General features: G+C 61.4%; 1 protein-coding gene across 3 annotated transcripts; it reads left to right on the forward strand.

Moving 5' to 3' along the window:
- Positions 1-356: 356 nt before the first annotated feature.
- FBXL18 (F-box and leucine rich repeat protein 18) lies at positions 357-16,878 on the forward strand. Of its 3 annotated transcripts, XM_040990026.1 has the most exons (5): positions 357-436; positions 6,425-6,637; positions 7,163-8,694; positions 11,458-11,676; positions 16,682-16,878. In XM_040990026.1, the coding sequence occupies exons 1-5, from the start codon at positions 419-421 to the stop codon at positions 16,836-16,838; spliced, it is 2,139 nt and encodes a 712-aa protein (XP_040845960.1). In that variant the 5' UTR covers positions 357-418; the 3' UTR covers positions 16,839-16,878. The 3 variants fall into 3 exon arrangements, with proteins under 3 accessions (XP_040845960.1, XP_040845959.1, XP_040845961.1); XM_040990025.1 differs by lacking the exon at positions 357-436 and having other exon boundaries at positions 6,351-6,637; XM_040990027.1 differs by lacking the exons at positions 357-436; positions 16,682-16,878 and adding an exon at positions 13,975-13,986 and having other exon boundaries at positions 6,351-6,637; positions 11,458-11,687.
- The last annotated feature ends 271 nt before the right edge of the window (positions 16,879-17,149 follow it).

A 17,149-nucleotide genomic window follows, 5' to 3' on the forward strand; every position in this document is an offset into this window, starting at 1 on the left:
TTAGCAAAGCCCAGGCCAAGGGCCGGGAGAGGCCTGCTGACACAGCAGGTGGTGGGACCGCGCAGAGGCACAGACCGGACAGCAGGCGTGCAGAGGCCAGGGGAGCCGGGAACCGAGCCCGGAGAGGAGGCGGGGCCCATCGGAAGCTTTCCCGGCTCCTCCGCGAGCTGGCAGAGCCCGGTGCCAGAGCCGCGGTGAGCAACCGTGCCCCTTATGGGCAGCCCGAGCAGGCAGCGCCACACCCAACATGGCCGCCGCGCGGAGCCCGCCGGCGCGCGAACGGAAATGCGTGCCGCGGGCGCCGGAAGTGGCCGCTGCCCCGCCCCTCCCCGGGGTGTCCGTGGAGCCGCGGACGCGCCGGCTCGGAGCATCCCAGACAGGGCAGGTAGCGTTGGACACGGCTTCCTCGGCCCGAGACATGGCCAGCTCCGGAGAGGTACGGCCCCGCGCGCGCTTCTCTGTCTCCACTCTTGCTTTCTGCTCTCGCCTCGGCCGCCCAGGACCTGCCCATCCCGACCCCGGCCGGCCACCTTGCGTCCTTCCCTGCTGGACCTGCCCATCCCGATGTGTGTGGCCCGCTTGGGCCTGGCGTGGACTAACCCCGGCCGCCTGGAGGCTTCCTGTCCACCCCCACCCACGCCCCCATCCTCCGTGCCCGCGTTCCCTCCCGGTTTGACGTCTCGGATCGCTTACCTTCACTTTTCTCGGACTTGGGAGGCGCGGGAGGTGGTGATGAAGGGAAACCATCTCACCTGCTGGGCTGGGGGGTCGGAGCCTGGCCTGGAGGGCCTCCCAGGCCGCCTCAGCATGGGATGCAAGGGGGTCCCGGCCTGCCTTGGGGTCCCTCCCAGGCCACAGAGCATGGGATGCAAGGGGGTCCCGCCCTGGCCTGGAGGGCCTCCCAGGCTGCCTCAGCATGGGATGCAAGGGGGTCTGGGCCTGCCTTGGGGCGCCTCCCAGGCCACACAGCATGGGATGCAAGGGGGTCTCGGCCTGCCTTGGGGCGCCTCCCAGGCCACACAGCATGGGGTGTAAGGTATTTCCTGTAGGCCGGGATGTAGGGGTCTGGACCCTGCCTGGTGGCTTTGTACTCCCTCCTGTTTTTCCTTTAAGTGGTCCTGGTTGCAAGTGTCACCCCAGGACTCTCAGGCCATCCCGGGTAAGTTTCAGAGGGCTTGCCTGGGTTCTGGGGTGCAGGAACGTGAGAGATGGGCACCGGATGGGACATGGATGGCTCTCTGTAATGAACTTGGCTCGAAGGTGGCTCCGGATGGCTACAGGGGAAGTGTGGTGCCCAACTGCAGGAGGGGGGACACAGCTGGAAGGGCAGATTCCTGAGGAAGAGGTGAGGGGCAGCCTGGTGGTGCCAGTGGCTGAGCACTTGGTGTGAGCTGGGGATGGGGAATGGTGGGTCTTGTGGGCAGCCTGGCCAAGGGGGCAAGCTCTGCTCCTGCAGCGCCTGGGCGTGGCCGTGGGCTTGAGGAGAGAAGGGAGAGATGGGGCACTGGCTAGGGTGCTCAAGGTTTTTATGCACCTTCAGCGCCTTGTTCATGTCGCACTGCTTGCACTTGAGCACATCCAAAGAGGTTTTTCCTTCTGCTGTTTCTCTCCCCAGATGCCTGTCACAGCTGGGAGTGGGTCAGGCTGAAGCCTGAAACCCAATCTGGGCCCCCCATGTGGCTGACAGAGACCCAAGGGTGCCCACCATGCCTGCTGCCGCCCAGTGTGCATTCCAACAGGGAGTCAGGACCCACACATGGGCCGTCTCTCGGGAGATGCAGGCACCCCAGCCTCCGCCTCCCTGGCTTTTTCTCTCAAGAGACAAAATACAGTCCCATCACCTGATTCACCGAGGTGCCACAAGTGCCAAATCCAGCAACCAGAAATTCAATCTAGGTCCTCCCACTTGGGTGTCAGGAGCCTGGTCAGTCGGAGCTGGGCAGTTGGGCAGCGAACCAGAGGGTTGGATATCTTAGCTGGTTTCTCTGTCCCTTTTGAAGATGTGTTTATTTTTTACTGGAAAGACGGGTTTACAGAGAGAAGGAGAAGCAGAGAGCACGGATCTTCCATTTTCTGGTTCACTTCCCCAGATGGCCACAATGGCTGGAGCTGAGCCGATTTGGGCAAGAGTCTTCTCTGGGTCTCCCGTGTGTGCTGGGTCCAAGGACTTGGGCCATCCTGGGATGCCAGTACTTGGAGGTAAAAGATTAGCCTTTTGAACCATTGCACCACTTCCCCGCTCTATTTGCAAGGCAACATGATAGGGAGACAGGGCTTTTCCATTTGTCCGTTGTCAGGGACCAGCTTGGTCTTCGAGTCCCGACTGCTCCACTTTCCCTGCACCTTCCTGCTAAGCTGCTTGGTAAAGCAGCAGGTACGCCCAAGCCCACGGGTTCCTGCAGCTGTGGGCAGACGTGTGCTGCAGTCCAGCTCCAGCTGAGTTCGGAACTCGCGAAGGGTGCATGGATGAGGTGCAGAGAGGAAAGAAAGACGGACCACTAGGACTTCATCATAATGGACCACGCGGGAAAGCTGTCCGCTTTATTTATACAAAATCAGTCAAACTCTGGCCCAGACTTTTTACGGTATGGTCAAGTGGGTGTTTCTAAAGATAACTCTTGCCATAGTATTACCTAGAAGTTCCTGCTACAATTCTTATCTTACAATTCAATCTTGTATCACAAAGAAAAGGAGAACTTAAAGCTCAAGGAAAGAATGAAAGCCTAAATACAGGTCCTTTCATTAGCATAGGTTCAATGGGGACAGCCGAGACAGTAGGAATGATAAAGGACCTTTTTGCAAGATATTGACCTCCAAGCTCAGGCTGAGCAAAAGGTTAACCTCGCAGTAGCAAATGCCAGGATGGATTAGAATTCTTCCGCAGGGTGGTCCTGTGTCCATGCAAAAGAAGGTGGAGCTGCATTCAGGTGGTTGTAGAGACATCCGCCAGGCGGGCCCTGCCGAACAGCAGGAAATTCCTTGCGGCCCTGCCTGCAATGGAACACTCTTCACCCCTTTATGTCCCCCACATCTACTGCACGGACCCCAACAGCTGGGAGCCAGAGCCAGGCCAGGGCCAGGGACCAGGAGCCAGGAGCCAGGCCAGAGTTGGGTGCCGGAGGCCAGGGGCCGGGAGCCAGAGCCAGGAGCCAGGTCATGGCTGGGGACCCAAAGGTCAGGAGCCAGGAGCCAGGCCAGCCAGGGCCGGGGGCCAAGGGCTGCGAGTCAGGAGCTAAGCCAGAGCCTAGTGCTGGGGACCAGGAGCCAGGAGCCAGGATTGGTGGTGGGGTCTCGCACATCCTCTGCTGGTTAGGTTAGCAGGAAGCTGGATTGGAAGTGGAGGAGCTGGGATGGAGCCAGGCAATCCCAGATGGGGTATGGGCATACCAGATGACTGCTTCAGTGCTGTACCAATGTCTGCCAGAAACAGGCCTCTTTCTTTCTTTCTATCTATCTATCTATCTATTACAAAATCAGATATACAGAGAGGAGGAGAGAGAGAGAGGAAGATCTTCCGTCCGATGATTCACTCCCCAAATGACCACAGTGGCCGGAGCTGAGCCAATCCGAAGGCAGGAGCTTCTTCTGGGTCTCCCACATAGGTGCAGGGTCCCAAGGCTTTGGGCCATCCTCGACTGCTTTCCCAGGCCACAAGCAGGGAGCTGGATGGGAAGTGGAGCTGCTGGGATTAGAACCGGCGCCCATATGGGATCATGGCACGTTCAAGGTGAGAACAGGCCTCACTGCCGGACCTTCCTTCCTTTCTTTCTTTCTTTCTATCTTTCTTTCTTTCTTTCTTTCTTTCTCTCTCTTTCTCTCTCTTTCTCTCTTTCTCGACAGATATACAGAGAGAAGGAGGGACAGAGAGGAAGATCTTTCATCCTCTGGTTCACTCCTCAAGTCGCTGCATATAGCCAGAGCTGAGCCAATCTGAAGCCAGGAGCCTCTTCTGGGTCTCCCACGCGGGTGCAGGGTCCCAAGGCTTTGGGCCGTCCTCGACTGCTTTCCCAGGCCACAGGCAGGGAGCTGGGTGGGAAGTGGGGCCACTGGGATACTACCTGGTGCCCGGATGGGATCCTGCTGGATGCAAGGTGAGGACTTTAGCCGCCAGGGTATCTGCTGGGCCCATGGGACAGAGTTCTTTTGTCCTGCTGCTCTCTCCTCAGATGCCTGTGGTGGCTGGGCAGTGCCTGGGACACAGGCACGTGACTCAGGACCTGCTCTCTCCAGAGGTAGCTGGAGTCTGGGTTGGAGCAGGGTGGTTGGCACCCGAATGTGGGACATGAGTGTCCCAAGCGGCAGGTTAACCTGTTGCACTACAACACCTGCCCTGGGAATCGGATTTTATTTTATTTTTTAGAAGCTCTGTTTATGGGCTTGATGGGGTAGCCTAGTGGCTAAAAGTTCTTACCTTACATGTACCAAAATCCCATATGGGCATGTTTATATTCCAGCTACCTCGCTTCTCATCCAGCTCCCTGCTTGTGGTCTAGGAAAGCAGCCGAGGACGCCCAGAGCCCTGGGACCCTGCGCCTGTCTGGCTCTCACATGTGGGTGCCAGTTCATGTCCCAGCTTCCACCCAGCTCCCTTCCTGTGGTCTGGGAAAGCAGCCGAGGACGCCCAGAGCCCTGGGACCCTGCGCCCGTCTGGCTCTCACATGTGGGTTGCAGGGGTCCAACCACTTGGGCCGCCCGCTGCCGCCCTTCCGTGTACATTAGCACAAGAAGAGCAGGACTTGAACCTGTGCTCAGACAGCACCTCGGGTGGCTGCTTAGTCCACAGAGGCACAACACTGGCCCACGGGAATCTGCTTTCTAAAGGTGTCTGGGTGACCTGGTTTATGGGAAGTCGCGTGCTGAGGGGGAATGGGTCGCTTGCTGCCGCCAACACTGCCCCAGAACAAAAGAGTGCAGTGGCTGAGGCCTTGGAGGCTGGAGCTGGGCCAGGGTGCAGGGAAAGGGCAGCTGCCCTGGTCGCGGCCTCTTCTGTGAGGGCCTTGCGGGGCCTGTAAGGGCTGCTGGCCTTCGGCCTGGCTGCTCTCCTTGGCGTCCGTCCTGCGTTTCTGTGGTGGACAGTGGAGGGTCCTCCTCCGTGCCCTGGGTGGTCCCCTTGGTGGGCAGCGTGCCTTGCCACCTGTGTGGGCCTGCGTGAGGGCCGGGCTGGATGGAGATGAAAGGATGTGACAGCCGCTTCCCCGGGCGAGCGAGCGCAGAGCCTGCGTCATGTGTAACCTGTGCAGCGCTCCTCCACTCTGGACTGCACGGTTGCCATGGCAGCAGCAGGGCGTTCAGAGACAGCTGGCAGTGTGAGCAGGAAGCGGGGTAGAGAAAGGGGCAGGCTAGAGATAGGCTCCTGCTGGCAGGAAGGAGCTGGGCAGGGAGGCACCCTTAGAGCGCTGAGCCCCTCCACCGGGCAGGCCCACTCCCTCAGCAGGGTCCTCTGCCTTTCTTTGTCCTTAGCTGGGATTTCCTGGCAAAAGTATGGAAGCCTGCCAAGTGCGTATTGGGAGTGGAGGGCCACAAGATACAATGTAGATGCCATGTGTGTGCCTGTTACACTGTGTTTGGGAACCACCCATGCTGCCCGCCACAGTTCCCTCCAGGTTGGTCACTGTGCAGTTGTGGGCCCAGAGGCACCGTGGGACAGGGCTCTCCTGTGTGCCCTCCCTGCCGTCTTGCTGAGTGCCAGCTTGGCAGCCCTCCTGGGTTGTAGGGCCTTTATCCAGGACTGTGCAGTGTGCTCCCCAGTGCTCAAGGAGAGCTGCCTGTTTGCACCCCCTGCTCCATTTGAAGGAGCCACTGGCCCACAGGCTCTCCGAACTTGCTGCAGTGGTCAGCCTGGGAGGCGAGGGCGCCCTTCTTGTGCTCAGTGGGTTCCTGCTGGAGTCCTCCCAGGGAACAGCAGCTTCTCAGGGCGGGGCCTGGGCGACTGGCCTGAACCCTTCAGTGAAAACGTAAGATTTGTATAAAATAGATCTTCTACTCATTTGTATTTATTTGAAAGGCAGAGTGGCAAAGAGATGCCGGGGTCGTTACCCAGATGGCTTCAGCTGAGGCCAGGAGCTTGGAGTTCATCCAGGTTTGCCAGGTGCGTGGGCCCTCTGCTGCCTCCAAGCTGCCCGAGCAGAGAGCTAGATCCGAAGCCGGGCTGAAGCTGGGCCTGAATCCCAGGCACCCCTGGTGGGATGCCGCTGCCCTGGGGGCGGTGAGCCTGCTGCGTGGGCGTCCACCCTGGCACCTTTCATTTTTGAAGAGATCCTAGTTTGGTTTGCCAATGTGGAAAGGGTTTGGAGGACAGTTCTGTGCGGTGCTGTTCAGGTTTTTGCTAAAAGCTCCTTTCGCACAAGCCTGAGCAAGGCCCTCCCTGCGTGGAAGAGCCGGGCCGGGAGCTGCCACCGTGATGCCGGGACATCCTTCCTTTCAGGATGTGTCCACTGACGAGGAGGCGGCCCACGCGGCCGACGTGGCCAGCGGCCCCCACCTGCTGGGCTTCTCGGACGAGATCCTGCTGCACATCCTGAGCCACGTCCCCAGCACAGACCTGATTCTGAACGTGCGGCGCACCTGCCGGAAGCTTGCCACCCTGTGCCTGGACAAGAGCCTTGTGCACACGGTGCTGCTGCAGAAGGACTACCAGGTGAGGCAGCCTGGGTGCCAGGGTGGGACAGGGCCAGCACGTGGGCACCAGGAAGTGACAGAAGCCAGGGCTGAGAGGGCAAGTGGGGGACACACCTTTGCTGTGTGGGCTTCACTGCCTCTGTCCCCTTCCTCATGTCCTGATTGGGACCCCTGGCACCTCTGCTCTGCCTCCTGTCCCTGTGTGTCACCTGTGCTGGAGCGGGAGAGGAAGGGGCGTTTGCAGGGCATGCCACGTAGTGTCTGACTGCGCTCGAGGCTCCTTCGGGGCATGCCGGGAGCCAGCACTTCTCTCCCTGTGTGGCTGAATGATTTTGCAATGTGTGGGTGGGCAGGCAGGCATCCTGCCACCGGTGGGCTGCTGTGGGTGTTGGCACACTGGCACTTGGGCCCCCGCTGTGCCCTCAGCTTTATGACGGTTCACCAACCCACCTGCCTCCCCGTGGCGCTGGGGGCTCCCCCAGCTGGCCGGGTGTGTTTGGGATGCAGAATGAGGCGCTCCAGCCCCTGGTCTTGCTGTCTGCAGGCGAGCCAGGACAAGGTGAAGCAGTTGGTGAAGGAGATTGGCCGGGAGATCCAGCAGCTGAACATGGCTGGCTGCTACTGGCTGTCGGGTGCCACCATCGAGCATGTGGCACGATGCCACAGCCTGGTCAAGGTCAACCTCTCGGGCTGCCACCTGACCTCCCTGCGCCTCTCCAAGATGCTCTCGGCTCTGCCGCACCTGCGCTCGCTGGCCATCGACGTGAGCCCTGGTTTCGACGCTGGCCAGCTGAGCAGCGAGTGCAAGGCGACGCTGAGCCGCGTGCGGGAGCTCAAGCAGACGCTGTTCACGCCCTCCTATGGCGTGGTGCCCTGCTGCACCAGCCTTGAGCGGCTGCTGCTCTACTTTGAGATCTTGGACCGCACTCGAGAGGGTGCCATCCTCTCGGGGCAGCTCATGGTGGGCCAGAGCAACGTGCCCCACTACCAGAACCTGCGTGTCTTCTACGCCCGCCTGGCACCCGGCTATGTCAACCAGGAGGTGGTGCGGCTCTACCTGGCCGTGCTCAGTGACCGCACGCCGGAGAACCTGCACGCCTTCCTCATCTCCGTCCCGGGCAGCTTCGCCGAGAGCGGGGCCACCAAGAACCTGCTGGACTCCATGGCCCGCAACGTGACGCTGGACGCCCTGCAGCTGCCCAAGTCCTGGCTCAACGGCTCCTCGCTGCTGCAAAGCCTGCGCTTCCGCAACCCGCTCTACTTCAGCTTCAGCCGCTGCGCCCTGTCCGGCGGCCACCTCCTGCAGCGGGTCATCCACAGCGGCCGTGACCTCCGCAGCCTGGCCAGCCTCAACCTCAGCGGCTGCGTGCACTGCCTGTCGCCGGACTCACTGCTGCGCAAGGCCGAGGATGACATTGACAGTGGCATCCTGGAGACGCTGGTGGCCTGCTGCTGCAACCTGCGCCACCTCAACCTGTCTGCCGCCCACCATCACAGCTCCGAGGGCCTGGGCCGGCACCTCTGCCAGCTGCTGGCCCGGCTCTGCCACCTGCGCTCCCTCGCCCTGCCCGTCTGCTCCGTGGCCGACCCGGCGCCAGGGGCTGACCGTGCGCCCGCCCCGCCTGCCACGCATGCCGTGCCCCGTGGTTTCGGCAAAAAGGTGCGCATCGGCGTGCAGACCTGCGCCAGCCCCACAGCGCCCCAGCCCTCCTCCGTGTTCTGGTCGCTGCTGAAGGCCCTGCCCTTCCTGGAGCGCCTCGAGCTCATTGGCTCCAACTTTTCCTCTGCCATGCCACGCAACGAGCCTGCCATCCGCAACTCGCTGCCACCCTGCAGCCGTGCGCAGAGCGTCGGGGACTCCGAGGTGGCTGCCATCGGCCAGCTGGTCTTCTTGCGGCACCTGACACTGGCCCAGCTGCCCAGCATCCTGACGGGCTCCGGGCTGCTCAGCATCGGCCTGCAGTGCCAGCAGCTGCAGTCTCTGTCGCTGGCCAACCTGGGCGTGCTGGGCAGGGTGGTGTACATGCCTGCCCTCTCGGACATGTTGAAGCACTGCAAGCGGCTCAGGGACCTCAGGTGAGGGCGCAGGCTGACGTGATGGGAGGGGCGCACAGCACGCCTGCCCAGGCCGGGGTGGGCGCTGGTGCCGGGCCTGGAGTGCAGCCCAGGCTGGCTCTGGGCTTAGAGACTGGAGCAGGCCGGGGGTTGGGGAAGGCGGGGGCGCCCGAGCTTGGTGTCTTTGTCTTTGTTTCTTGAACGTATTGGGCTCCTGACAATGTCGCTGTAGTCTCGTGGAGCCCCTGGGACTGTTGGCTGACTGGGCAGTGAGGGAGCCAGGATCTGAATCCAGGTCTTTCTGACCCCACTTTGTGATTCCCGAAGGGCGCGTGGAAATGCCTGCTCGACTGCCCTCTCCCGCCAGCCTCTGGGCCTCGCTGTGTCTTACCTGGCTCCCCCGACCTTCCCTGGAGCAGCTGTGCTCAGTGTGTGGGCAGGGGCCGAGTGTCCAAGTGGGCTGCTGCCCAGGCCCCCTCCTTGTGCTGCTTCCAGCCTAGCCTCAGCCTGGCCTCTGGGGCAGCGGGCTCCTCTCCTGCCAGCCCCTTACACCATGTGCTTAGCTGACTGCATGAACCAGACCCTTGGGTTGTTATCAGGAGGTGCTTGCACAAAACAGAAGCCAGTAGAAGCCAGGAAAAGCAGTGTGTGCCTGTAGTTTAGAGGCGCCAGTGTGCTAAGTCTGGGCATGTGCCACAGCGGCCGTCCACGCCTGCGGCCCCCTCTGGCCAGCGGGCTGGGGACTGCCCTCACACTGTGCGGCTGCCAGTGCCCTCATGGGCTTAGGACAGGTGAGACTGAGGAAGAGTGCGGCCCCGGGCGTTGCTGTGCCTGCCTGGCTCCCACAGATGCCCATGTGTGCTGCCACACAGGGTGGCATGGCAGCAGTTCATGGCCGCCCAGCAGCCTTCAGGGCCTGGCCCAGCTTCTCCCTGGGAGCAGGCCATGTACCGCTGCCAGCCTTGGAGTGAGTGGGCATATGGCTGACCTAGGACCCCACCCGCCATGCGTGGCCTCTCTGTGCCTGCCGTCTGCTGTGTTTCTGGAACTGCCCGTTCAGAGCACACGCCAACTTCCAGACGCAGCCTGCTGCTATGTTCCCCTGGGCCTCTTCCGTCTGGCAAGTCAGGAGGGGAGCAGGTGAGGTGGGCACTCTGCCCCAGGGCTGCTGTGCCCACCAAGCTGCGGCAGGGAGGAGCGTGCAGGAGCCAGTGGTCCTGGCTACGGCCCCGAGAGTGCCCGCGGAGCGCCCAGGAGCGCCTGAGGAGCTGGAGCCCTGCAGCGTGGGCAGAAGAGGGCACCTTCTCCCCGCTGCCTGCTGAGAGAAGGACAGGTGCGTCTCATCCCTAGCCACCCTGCCTGGGCTGCCCGACCTGGGCACCAGGCCAGCAGCCACATGGGAATAGGAATGCATGCTGGCAGGAGGCTGGCACTGCCCCGCTCATTGCTGGCACTGTGAACCCCCGTGAGGCTCAGCTCTCTGCTGGGGAGTAGGGCTTGGGCTGAGACCCCAAGCAAAGCCAAGTACCCTCAGAGCCTTTTCCTCAGTGGGCTGATGCCTGGACCTGCTGCGCCTGGGTGCTGGGTCGATGTGCTCTGGGGGTCCTGGGGGAACACAGGGGCTTCCTGCCTGCCAGCTCTTCAGCCCCTAACTGGAGAGGCTCCTCCAGACCGGATGGGGGAGTGCAGCCTCTCAGCGCCACCTAGTGACAGGTGGCAGCACAGCCACTGCAGCGAGAGAGAGAGAGAGAGAGAGAGAGAGAGAGAGAGAGAGAGAGAGAGAGAGAGTGAGTGTGTGTGTGTGTAGATACACTGCAGTGTGTGTGTGTGTGTGTCTGTCCCGACCCTCCCTCTTCATTGGCCCGTCTGTCCATCGTGTGTGTGCCTGCTCTGCGAGTGACTGCTTACTGGCTGCCTGGGCTCTGCCAGGCCCTTGCGCCTGCTCCATGTGGTTGCCCAGGGAGGGCCTGCCCCCGCTCCTGTGCCCAGAGCAGCCCTGGGGACTCCCTTTTGGTATCCCCAGCACTATTGCCAGTCGGTGGATGCTGTGTGTTTTTTGTTGTTGTTGTTTTGTATGAAGCATATTTTTGTTTAAAATGTTGATTTTTGTGTTCAGTGAAAGGCAGAGGGACAAAGAGAGAGATTTAGTGTTTACTAGTTCACTCCCCAGATGCTCACAGCAGCTGTTTGTGGGCTACGCCGCAGCCAGGAGCCAGGAACTCCGTCTGGGTCTCCCCGTGGGTGCCCTGCTGTCCCTGGCGTGTTGGCAGGGAGCTGGATTGGAAGCAGCGCAGCCAGGATGTAAATGCGTTCTTGTGTGGTTCTGGCGCTGCGGGCAGTGGCTTCACTTGCTGTGCCGAGCTGCTGGCTCCCCGTCCCTTTGTGCGAGTGCGTCTTGCTGGGCAGGGATCTCTAGCCCGTTCTTGTCTGCAGGCGCCGCCCCCTAGCCTGGCACTCCCCTGGTGCTGCCCACCACTCCTGTCATGGCTGGGGTGGTTCTTCCAGCCCAGGTACATCGAACTGCTGGGGGTGCACCTGCCCCCACCGCACCGAGCCTCCCAGGGCAGGGACCCCATGTCCCTTGGTCTGCATACCTCTCCCATATCAGCCTAGAGGAAGGGTGTACTGTGGGGGGGAGGTGGGCAGCACGTGACCCCCAGATCGGGTGCTCTAAGAGCATGGGTGCCGGAGTCCCCACCCAGCACTTCAGGGGCCTGTGGTACAGTCAGGCGCAGGGGCAGCCGGGGCACCCTGGCAGGACCTCACGGGGCCTCTCTCCCGCAGGCTGGAGCAGCCGCACTTCAGCGGCAACACGCAGTTTTTCCAGGCGCTGAGCCAGTGCCCATCCCTGCAGCGCTTCTGCCTGGTATCCCGCAGTGGCACGCTGCAGTCCGACGCTGTGCTGGCCTTCATGGCACGCTGTCGGCATGTTGTTGTGTGTCACCTGTTCACCGGCGAGTCCCTCGCCACCTGCAAGAGCCTGCAGCAGTCTCTCCTCCGCAGGTGAGTGCTGGGTGTGGGCGCCTGGGAGTGCTCTCAGGAAGTGGGAACACTACGAGGGGCGGGAGCATGTTCCCACCCTGGAAGACCCGTGTCCAAGCACAGTGGGCGTCCTGGGGTCCCCCTCTCGTCTGCGTGTGTCGGCTGTGAGCTGTCTCAGGAACTGAGCTGCCTCGTAGCTCTGTCTGCTGCGTGAGGCAGCTCCTGTGCGTCTTCGCTGGCCTTCCCAGGCCTTGACGCTGTGGGAAGTTGGCAGCTTTGCAGAACATCCCTCCATTTGAGTTTGGCCAGCATCCTTTTACGGGGAGGTCGTTCTGAGCTTTGTAAGCTCTGGCAAGACTGTGCCAGAACAGGTGCCACGTGCCACTGCAGGCATCGTGTTGAGGCTGCCGAGGTCGCTGGCCTGTCCTGGGCCGGGCCGGGTGCTGGCTGCTGCTTTCCTGCCAGTCCCTGTCCATGGGGAGAGGCTCTTGGGAGGAAGGCAGTGCCCAGGGGCCTGTCTTCCAGCTCCCTGTGCCCTGGGTGGCGTTTTGGCAGGGCTTGCCCAGTTTGCTCATCGCCCGTGACCGCCCAGAAGCCCAGGAAAAACGGGCTTGAAGGTTTAGTTGTTGTCAAAGGATTTTGAAACCTATGCCTGGTTTTCGCTAACGTGCGTTTGCCATGAGCTTTTGGGGAGACCCCTCACACTTCTGGGTGGCTGGGAGGTGCAGTGCGAGGTGCCGAGCCAGTCACAGGAGGCTGCTTTGCTGCTCCCCGCAGTGTCGTGAGCCCCAGCACTGCCTCATGCCATCCATTTGGCCTCAGATCTGATTTCCAGGTGAACAAAAATGACTTATGTATTTTACTTGAAAGTCAGAATTACAGAGATGGAGATCTTCCGTCTGCTGGTTCACTCCCCAAAATGGCTGCCATGGCCGCATTGGGCTATACCAAAGCCAGGAACTTCAGCCAGGTCTCCCGCACGGGTGCATGGCTGCAAGGACTTGGCTGTCTGGGACTGCTTTCCCATGCCGTTAGCTGGGAGTTGGCTCAGAAGCAGAGCGACGGACATTTGGCGCCCATATGGGATAGCAGCGCTTGCTGGCTGAGGCCACTGCCGGCCCCGTCCAGCAGTACCTAGCACTGTCCTCGTGCGGGTTGCCTGGGTGGTTGCTGGCAGTCTCATTCATGTGTTTGCTAGTTGAAGCTGTACCACGAGAAAGCCCCACCCCTCTTGCACATTTCCTTCTGTTTTGCATGTCTGTTGGGTGTCCGTGCGGACCCGGGACACTCATTTACGCAGTGAGCTTCCTGCGTCCCTCTCATTGTCCCTGCGCTCACATTGTCCCTGCCCGCCTAGTGCAGGCTGTGTCCTTTCGGGCTGGGATCGGACCCCTCACTTCTTAGCTCTTCTTTGCTCGCCCGGCCTAAGTTGATGTCTGTGAGCAAGTTGTGCTCCTGGAAGTCTGTGGAGAGGCAGGTTGCAGCCCGTGGCCCCTCCTGTGGGTACCCAAGTTCATTACCTAGCTCTGACCCTGACTCTGTGGCCCCTCCTGTGGGTTTCCTGAGTTCATTACCTAGCTCCAGCCTTGATCCGGCCTGCTGAGGATACCGTCTTTGGGAGACAGTGGCAATGGCCTGAGGATTTGGGGCCCTGTCACGCTTCCTGCCCATCTCCCTGGGAGGCAGCAGGTAATGGCTGGAGGGTGGGAGACGCTGATGGAGATCTGGACTCCTGCTGGTGGCCTTACAGATCCAGTGTAAAGGGTGTGTGTGGGACAGTTATGTTCCCATGCCGCTATCCCTCCAGTCACCATGGTCACGGCCTTGCTGGTTCTCCATGGTCCTTCCTGGCACCGAGGAGACGCCAGAACGTCTGCCCATCTCCGTCTTTCCTGCAGGTGCTTTGCGTGCCCACACATCAGGGCAGCAGCTCTCTTTCCAGCCATTGTCCTGTGCTAACCACTCTAAAGAGGTTTGTTTGTCACTTGAAAGCACAGTGTCACACACGCATCACCCATCTGTTGGTCACCATAGCCAGAACTGAGCCAGGCCAAAGCTAGGAGCCAGGAACTCCATCCGAGTCACCCAAGTGCTTAAGCTGACTCTGCTGCCTTCTCAGGTGGCTTAGCAGGGAGCTGGATTGGAAGTGGAGCAGCCAGGACTGGAACTGGCACTTGGAGATGGTGGTGGGCATCCTAAGTGGCCATGTAGACCACTGCGTCCCAACACAGGCCCCGGGCTGGAGCCAGGCAGAGTGCTGCTGCTGCTGCTCAAAGTGTAAAAACCCTGAGTGGTAAATGCTGTCACCACAATGTACAGATGGGAAACAAGGACCCAGAGTGGGGGAACAGTGGGGCCGGAGAACAGGAGCTCACTGCAGTGAGTGGCAAAGGGTCCTGCTGGCGGCATGCTGGCTCTCACCCAGGCCTGAGCCCCGAAATCCTGCAGCCGGGCCAGCAATGGAGCAGAGACATTCCCCACCGTGGACATCGGCAAAGAATTCCCTGGTGGCACCTGCCAGTGCACAGCTGTGTCTACCCCACTTGCTTGCAGGTAGCCATGGTTTGCAGCCCCTGCAGGTCCTGCCCTCATCTGGCACCTGCTGGCTGTGGGGTCAGGCCTCGCTGTGGGTCCTGTCCTGCAGATGCTCTTGCGGAGGGCGCCAGTAGGTGGCGCTGTGGCCCACAGCCGCTGCACGACCGGGAAAGGAAGATGCCCAGGATTGTTAACTTTCTCAGCTGCTCTCTCTTGTCTCACTCGTCTTCCATCCTTGAGAGCTCAGAAAATGCTGGAGTGAGAGGTGGACCTGCCTGTCCCTGTCTGTGACTGCTAGCAGGGCTGGGCCGTACCCGCCACCTGTTCATTCACAGGCGTGTGCCCGGGGCCTGGGGTCAGTGTGGTGCTGCCTAGCCTGCACTGCCGACTTGCGGCGTGACTGCCTAGGTTTCCCCAGGACCAGGCTGGTTGGAGACAGCCCCGGGCAGTTGGAGCAGTGGGAAGCCTGACAGCCCACTCACCCTGTCTTCCATGTTCCATGCTTGGCTCCGCACCCAGAAGCTGAACGCGGAAGCCGGGGGCCCTGGCACTGCCGTGGCCTCTGCAAACACCTGGGCTTGGAGCAGCCGCCGCAGCTGTGCCTTGGCCTTCCTCTGTCCGGCTCGCAGTGTGTCTGTCTGCCTTCTTCTGTCCGTGTATTCTTCATCTCTTTTCTTCTTTCCTTTTTCTCTGTTTAAGATTCATTTAATTGAAATGCACAGTCACATAGGAAAGGAGAAACAGAAAGAGGAAAGATCTTCAAGTGCTGCTTCTCTCCCCACATGGACGCAGCAGTCGGCCGGGCTAAGCCAGCCCAAAGCCAGCAGCTTCTTCCAGGTCCCCCACGTGGACACAGGGTCCATCCTGTGCTGCGCTCCCAGACTGCGACAGGGAACTGGAGCAGCTGGAGTCTAGGCAGTGCCCGTGGGGGATCCCTGGTGCCCCCTCCTGTGAAGCCACTGACCCCGTCACAGGCCCCACCCTCACCGTGGCCTCAGCTCCTCCCCTGCACAAGCAGCCCCTTCCCGCATTCCATGCGGCCAGCTTCCTCCTCTACTGCACCCACAGGTGCAGCCACACTAGCAGCACCCATGGTGGCCTGAACAGCACCCCTGGGCCTCTCTACCCTCCCTGCTTGGTTTGCCCCCGGTGCTCTGCCTTGGCAAGACCCATGGCCCACTCCTCTAAACACTGACTTAAGCCAGGGGGACAAGTTAGCCCAGGTGTGAGCTGGAAACGGAAGCAGCGAGGTGAGGTCTTGGGGCCAGTCATGTGAGTTCAGGGTCCTGCTGCTGGGGAGGGCAGACTCTGTTCCCTGTGCCCACAGCAGCTGCCCAGGACCCCCAGGGAGGGGGGTCTTCAGAGAGCCTGTCTGTGAGATTGTGTTTCAGCAACAGTGCTGTGGGCAGGGACTTGTCTGCCATATGGCCTGCGAAGCTCATGGGTGCAGCCGCCACCAGCACTGAGCAGAGCTGGGAGGTGGACTGGCGCCTGCCCGGTGTCTCCTGTGCCCTCGTGGCAACCCTCTGCTGGTGCAGCTGAGCCAGGGCCACGCCCACCCTGCTGTTGGAGGGGCCTGGCTGCCTGGGCCCGGCCGGCCCTGGGCCTGTCCCGTCTTGCTCTGTGGACGGCACTGTGCCCTCTGCCTGACATGAGCTCCCGGTGGCACGTTGGTTGTCATGGTGTCACATCGTGTTCTGACCTGGTGGAGTGGCTAACACTGCTCCCTGGCCTCTCTGACCAGACAGGGGACTCTGCCTGGCCCCTGCCCAGCAGTGGGACTGTGGTCAGCCTGGGAGATTTGGGAAGGGTAGAATAGCCCCCATACTCCACCCAATGCCCACCTGACAGCATGGTACTCAGCATGGCAGGGCGTGGTGCTGCTGCCGCGAGGGCCAGGGAGCTGCTCGCCCACCAAATGGATGCCTGAGGTCCCGACCGTTGCCTCGTAAGCCCCTGTCTCCTGACTTGGGGATGTCCTTCAGGGTGACCTGTGCTGTGCAGAGTTGGCCGCCTGGCCTCGGAGGCTCTCCCTGCAGTTCAGGGGCCTGTGCCGGCTCCAGCGCAGGGCTGGCCCCTCTGGCTTGAGTCTTGTGTTGGCTGTGGAAGGGGTGCCCTGCCCTTCCAGGGAGTGCAGCCTCCCATGTCTCCCACCTGTGTCTCCCACCTCCCTTCTCCTCCCCCGCTCTTGGAGCTGCATGAATAGCCCTCATGTAGGCTCACCCTAGTATCACCCATGTCTGCAGGCCTGACAGGGAGATTGAGCCCCATGGGAGAGCCTTGGCACCCACCCCTGCCCACCGTCCCTGGCCTTGAAGCCCCTGCCCGGTGTCCCTGGCCTTGACGCCCCTGCCCACCGTCCCTGGCCTTGACGCCCCTGCCCACCATCCCTGGCCTTGACACCCTGCCCGCCGTCCCTGACTGCTGTCCCTGACCGCTGTCCCTGACCGCCGTCCCTGACCGCCGTCCCTGACCGCTGTCTCTGGCTCAGCTTCCAGGCCGAGCGGCCCGCCCTGAACGTCGTCATCTTCCCGTTGCTGCACGAGGGCCTGACGGACGTCATTCGGGACGTGCCCATGGTGCACCTGGACGAGATTACCCTGTTTAAAAGCAGAGTGGCCGAGGAGCCACCCAACCTGTGGTGGTGAGCGAGGCTGTCGCCGTGAGGACACTGCTGGTGCCATCCAGTGCCCACCTAGGCTGTCCCAGCGTGCACGCACTGCTCGGTGAAGTTTGGGCCAAGTGACCTGCAGGGTCTGTGGGAGTCTACACAAGGACTTGGACAGATGAAGGCCTGAGCACCCACGCCCTGGGCTCCTGCTGTGTCCTGGCATGGCGGCCGTGCGGCCCTGGGGTCCTGCTGTGTCCTGGCATGGCGGCCGTGCAGGGGTTGGCTATCCCTGCTGGGAGCTCTGTGGTGGCTGCAAATCTGGAGGCACATTTTTAACCCAGTCTTATC

Source organism: Ochotona curzoniae, unplaced genomic scaffold (genome assembly GCF_017591425.1).
Source record: "Ochotona curzoniae isolate NIBS_2020 unplaced genomic scaffold, NIBS_Ocur_1.0 contig_54, whole genome shotgun sequence".
NCBI classification, from domain to species: Eukaryota; Metazoa; Chordata; class Mammalia; order Lagomorpha; family Ochotonidae; genus Ochotona; species Ochotona curzoniae.